Source organism: Heterodontus francisci, chromosome 4 (assembly GCF_036365525.1).
Source record: "Heterodontus francisci isolate sHetFra1 chromosome 4, sHetFra1.hap1, whole genome shotgun sequence".
In the NCBI taxonomy this organism is placed as follows: domain Eukaryota; kingdom Metazoa; phylum Chordata; class Chondrichthyes; order Heterodontiformes; family Heterodontidae; genus Heterodontus; species Heterodontus francisci.
In genome coordinates, this window is record NC_090374.1 from 68,567,356 (window position 1) to 68,573,355 (window position 6,000).

General features: G+C 46.5%; 1 protein-coding gene across 1 annotated transcript in view; it reads right to left on the minus strand.

Moving 5' to 3' along the window:
* LOC137368795 (ATP-dependent Clp protease ATP-binding subunit clpX-like, mitochondrial) overlaps positions 1-1,528 on the minus strand; it is a 72,964-nt gene extending 71,436 nt beyond the window's left edge. Inside the window, exons 1-3 of the mRNA XM_068029001.1 lie at positions 1,379-1,528; positions 1,175-1,196; positions 659-822 (exon numbers count right to left, since the gene is read on the minus strand). Coding sequence (XP_067885102.1) covers positions 659-822; positions 1,175-1,196; positions 1,379-1,528 — 336 coding nt within the window. The remainder of the gene's footprint in view (positions 1-658; positions 823-1,174; positions 1,197-1,378) is intronic.
* Between the last annotated feature and the right edge of the window lie 4,472 nt (positions 1,529-6,000).

A 6,000-nucleotide genomic window follows, 5' to 3' on the forward strand; every position in this document is an offset into this window, starting at 1 on the left:
ATAGCTAATGCCCTCCAGACCAGGCAACATCCTGGTAAACCTCTTCTGTACCCTCTCCAAAGCCTCCACGTCCTTCTGGTAGTGTGGCGACCAGAATTGCACACAATATTCTAAGTGTGGCCTAACTAAAGTTCTGTACAGCTGCAGCATGACTTGCCAATTTTTAGACTCTATGCCCCGACCGATGAAGGCAAGCATGCCGTATTTCTTCTTGACTACCTTATCCACCTGCGTTGCCACTTTCAGTGACCTGTGGACCTGTACACCCAGATCTCTCTGCTTGTCAATACTCCTAAGGGTTCTGCCATTTACTGTATACTTCCCATCTGCATTAGACCTTCCAAAATGCATTACCTCACATTTGTCCGGATTAAACTCCATCTGCCATTTCTCCGCCCAAGTCTCCAACCGATCTATATCCTGCTGTATCCTCTGACAATCCTCATCACTATCCGCAACTCCACCAACCTTTGTGTCTTCCGCAACCTTACTAATCAGTTTATTAGTGTTGAAAAATAAATGTTATGTTCTGTGGAACAACATTTTTAATTGGATTACTTGACATATCAGCATAAAGCAAGAATAAGAAATGGAAAAAAAAATCCAAATACTGTATGCATCAAGGTTGTACTAGCAAAAAAAAAAATTGCACTCCTACCTGTTTGTTCCATGGGTGATCTTTATCACAGCCTTCATCCTTTTTGCCAAATGTAGGAGTTACAGAAAATGTTCTCAGTGGGCTATATGCTGGCTTATGGATCAGTTCGCATGATGTTGTTGCTATGGCCACAAGTTTGGAAGCTGGTACTAAAGCTTGGCAGGCTGAGAATAACAAAAATTTGAAGGATTCAGAACACACTGTCTGTTCATTTAGAGTTGTGAACCTAATTATTTTTATTTCCAACCCTTGTCATTTTAAACTTAACAATAGTCCTAACCTGAAGTTCTATATCCACTTTCATTTTAAAAGTACTTAAACCTCGATTTTAACCCAGAGCAGGAATTGGGCAGGCAGGAGTGAGGTAAGTGGCAAACCCTCCTAGACTAGGAGCAGTGGAAGAGCAAAGCTATTTGAGTGTCCTTGCACACAATCACTAATAGCGAGTGCACGTGTACAAAAAATACAAAGTGAAAAATTTAATAAGGCAACAGCTTTTAAAAGATTGGAGCTTACCATTAAAGAGGAAGTTGTAAAGCTGGGCAAAAGAATGGACAAATTATTCATAGTGGCATTGGGGAAACATGTGGGCAATGCTCTCCCCTTGATACTGGAGAATTGTGGGTTCTGTTGCAGGAGGAACCCCAAAGAAGGGTTTGGGGCTGAAGAGGACCTTTCAGTAATGGTACAGTGCAAGTTGAATACAGGGAGGTTGCCAACTGAGTCAATGCAGTCATCCAGGTCCATCTGGATGCAAATAAGAAAGAAGTGTGCTGCCTTCATAACAAAGGTGAAGGTTTCTTCTGCAGCCATGGCTGCTGATCCCATTGAAAAACTTTCAACAGCAGAGGGAGGGTCTTGTGATGACATCTCAGCCTGTCTGCTTTACCTTACGGAAGAATGTGGTGTGCAGTTCACATTTGCCCATATTTTTCATGGGACACATCAACCATGGGATAAACCCTCCGGGAGATACTATTTGAAGCATTCTGTACAATCATAGTTCTTTTGCACATCTTCTTCCATAGTACCAAAGCACAATTCTTTTGATAGTTGAGCTGGCAATTGAGAAACAACAAGCAAATACTGAAGCATCTAGATTGACATTTAAGGGATTTCTCAGTGGGTTCAGCTGCCATGAATACAGAATCTGACAGGCTCATCAAGGCACTTGGCGCTGGCTCCAAGCAAACCCAATTGCCCCATCCCGCTTTCTTGTCGACGTTGCCATCTAGTGCGCCCACTGGGGCTAATCTTGCCAATCTCCTTCCTGTCCAATTCACCCCTCCTGCTGCTGACCCTGTAGATTCTGCCAGTGGATCAGCTGTCACCACCCCTCTATGGACCTCCCCACAGTATGTCCATTCACTTCTGAACAAAGCCCTTGCCATCCATGAACTTATTGTGGATGACTGCATCGACATCATGGCCTCAATGGAAAGCTGGCTGAGGGGTGATGACACCTTTGCCCTTAACGAAGCCTCCTCACCTGGCTACATCTTCCACCACTTGCTCCGTCAAGACTGTTATGGTGGCAGTTTGGCGCTTATCACCAGACCACACCTTGGCCTGACCCCCTACTTCTCTGGCACTTACTCCTCCTTTGAAGTAGGCCATGAAGATCGACAGTGTGATGAAGTGCACGGCCATTGGCGATGGAGAGACGGGAATGTCTCAGATATCTGGTGACGGAATTAGAAATCACACTGCCACATGTCACAGAACAATCACTAATAACGATTTGCTGTCACCACTAACTAAAATGTGAACATCTGCACTATGATGACTTTGAACCCTTTCCTGATGTGAGTTCTAATTCATGTCTTTCATCTCTCACAGGTCGTTCAAGTGTGACATAGGAGATGGAGTGGCAGAAGGCCAAGGAGTCCTCAGAAGAGTTTGTGCACTCCGAGGAAGCACCGTCACAGGACTCATGCAGATCCTCCACCAATGCAGACAGACACACCTCATTGGGGCCTCCAAGGGAGTTAGCTAGGTTGTCACATGGTGTGCAATTGCAGCAAAGTGTTCTCCAGCTCTTGGCTAGCAGAGATGTTTGGGTGGGAAGTGAGACAGAAGATGGAGAAAGGGCACAGAATAGTGAAGACTCTGCTCAAGGCGATCCCATTTCTCATCCCTTGCCCCCGTCCCTGTCAGTCAGAGCCCCACATGTTGACTCCTACCCTAAGTCTGCCCCTGATGGGCAGATGGGGCAGTCTTTGATGAGGCCCTCATGGGCCCGAAAACCCAGAGAATTTTGGCCACGGCATCACAGAGCAGGAGAACAAGCAGCTTGCCTCTAGCTCTGCTGAAGCCACAAGGGTAGCCATCGGGTAGAAGGAATAGGAAAAGAAAAAAGACTTTTTAGCTGCACAAGGGGAGTCACATGAGTGATGAGAACAATGTCACTGTCTTAATGTATTAGCAAATATAAATGAATTATACACTTGATTTCAATTCTCCATTGCCCAGTCATCTGCATGGTTGTCTCCTGCCTTCCAGATGGCCATTAGCCTTGAGAAGAATGCTATCACCAAAGTAGAAGACGTGCAATGGGTGTGAATAAGATGGAGGGATTTTTGACTGTGGGAATGATTTGTGTTGGAGGAGTGGTGGCAGCGGGTTCAGAATTGCTGTGCCATAAGGCTTCACACACTCAGTTTATCTGAATCATGCCTGGATGAGTCTGCTGTGGGCTTCTCTGGCAGCTAGGTGAATGTCTGCAGACACATTTGGCCACGTTTGGCTCCTCCTCCTCATCCTGCTCCTCCTCCTATGAGGATGTAGAGTGGTCCTTTTTTATTCATTCCTGGGATGTAAGCGTCATTGGCAAGGTCAGCATTTATTACCCTTGAGAAGGGGGTAAAACACCGAGCACTAGTAACACATCAGCAGATTAATCAGATAGCCTGGGATCCCTTCCTGAGGCTGAAACCCCTCCCTGCTGATGCAGCTCCTACCTCCGTCATTGTTGCTCAATTCAAATCTGCAACACATCCTGTAGACTATGTCAATTCTAGACATTTATGTGTCATAAAGGTGGGAGGAGGAGGTTCTAAGGAAACTGATGGCTTTTGGAATGGAAGCTGTGAATGCTTCAGTAGATACTTTGAGGGTCAGCCTGAATATCACACTTTCGCAGAGCTTCTTGACTTGATTAAGTCTTTTTTAAAATTCATTTATGGGATGCGGGCGTCGCTGGCTAGGCCTACATTTATTGCCCATCCCTAATTGCCCGTGAGAAGGTGGTGGTGAGCTGCCTTCTTGAATCGCTGCAGTCCTTGGGGTGTAGGTACACCCACAGTGTTGTTAGGAAAGGAGTTCCAGGATTTTGACCCAGTGACAGTGAAGGAACGGTGATATAGTTCCAAGTCAGGATGGTGTGTAACTTGGAGGGGAACTTGTAGGTGGTGGTGTTCCCATGCATCTGCTGCCCTTTCCTTCTAGGTGGCAGAGGTCGTGGGTTTGGAAGGTGCTGTTGAAGGAACCTTGGTGAGTTGCTGCAGTGCATCTTGTGGATGGTACACACTGCTACCACTGTGCGTTGGTGGTGTAGGGAGTGAATGTTTGTGGATAGGGTGCCAATCAAGCAGACTGCTTTGTCCTGGATGGTGTCGAGCTTTTTGAGTGTTATTGGAGCTGCACCCCTCCAGGCAAGTGGAGAGTATTCCAACACAGTCCTGACTTGTGCCTTGTAGATGGTGGACAGGCATTGGGGAGTCAGGAGGTGAGTTACTCGTCACAGAATTCCAAGCCTCTGTACTGCTCTTGTAGCCACAGCATTTATTGTGACCCCGAGGATGTTGATAGTGGGGTATTCAGTGATGGTAATGTCGCTGAACATCAAGGGGAGATGGTTAGATTCTCTCTTGTTTGAGATGGTCATTGCCTGGCACTTGTGTGGCATGAATATAATTTGCCACGCATCAGCCCAAGCCTGGATGTTGTCCAGGTCTTGTTGCATATGGACATGGGCTACTTCAGTATCTGAGGAGTCGCAAATGGTGCTGAACATTGTGCAATCATCAGCAAACATCCCCACTTCTGATCTTATGATTGAGGGAAGGTCATTGATGAAGCAGCTGAGATGGTTGTGCCTAGGACACTACCTTGAGGAACTCCTGCAGTGATGTCCTGCGCATGAGATGATTGGCCACCAGCAACCACAACCATCTTCCTTTGTGATAGGTATGACTCCAACCAGTGGAGAGTTTTCCCCCTGATTCCCATTGACTCCAGTTTCACTAGTGCTCCTTGATCACAAGATCACAAGAACACAAGTAATAGGAACAGAAGTAGACCATATGGCCCTTTGAGTCTGCTCCACCATTCAATATGATCATGGCTGATCTTGGGCTTCAAATCCACTTTTCTGCCTGCTCCCCATATCCCTTGATTTCCTGCGAGAACAAAAATCTATCCCAGCCTTCAATGTATTCAATGATGGAGCTTCCACAACCCTCTGGGGTAGAGAATTCCAAAGATTCACAACCCTTTGGAGTGAAGTCATTTCTCCTCATCTCAGTCCTGAATGATTGGCCCCTTATCCTGAGACTGTGTCCCCATGTTCTAGATTCCATGACCAGTGGGAACAATCTCTCAGCTTCTACCCTATCAAGCCTTTTCAGAATCTTGTATGTCTTAATTAGATCACCTCTCATTCTTCTAAACTCCAGAAAATATAGGCCCAATTTACTCAGCCTCTCATCATAGGACAACCCCCTCATCCCAGGGACCAATTTAGTAAATCTTTTCTGCACTGCCTACAGTGCAAGTATATCCTTTCTTAAATGTGGAGACCAAAACTACACACAGTATTCATTCTGCCTTGATGTCAAGGGCAGTCACTCTCACCTCACCTCTGGAGGTCATCCCTTTTAGCCATGTTTAGAGCGAAGCTGTAATGAGGTCAGGAGCTGAGTGGCCCCGGCAGAACCCAAACTGAGCATCCTTGAGCAGGTTGTTGATGAGCAAGTGGCACTTGATTGCACTGTCAACGACCCCTTCGATCACTTTGCTGATGATCGGGAGTAGACTGATCGGGCGGTAATTGGCCTGGTTCGATTTGTCCTGCTTTTTGTGCACAGGACATACCTGGGCAATTTTCCACATTGCCAGGTAGATGCCAGTGTTGCAGCTGTACTGAAACAGTTTGGCTCAGGGTGTGGCTAGTTCTGGAGCACAAGTCTTCAGTACTATTGCCGGAATGTTGTCAGGGCCCATAGCTTTTGCAGTCCAGTGCCTTCAGCCTTTTCTTGATATCGCATGGAGTGAATCGGATTGGCTGAAGACTGGCATCTGTTGGGGGACCTCAGGAGGAAGCCGAGATGGATCATCCACTC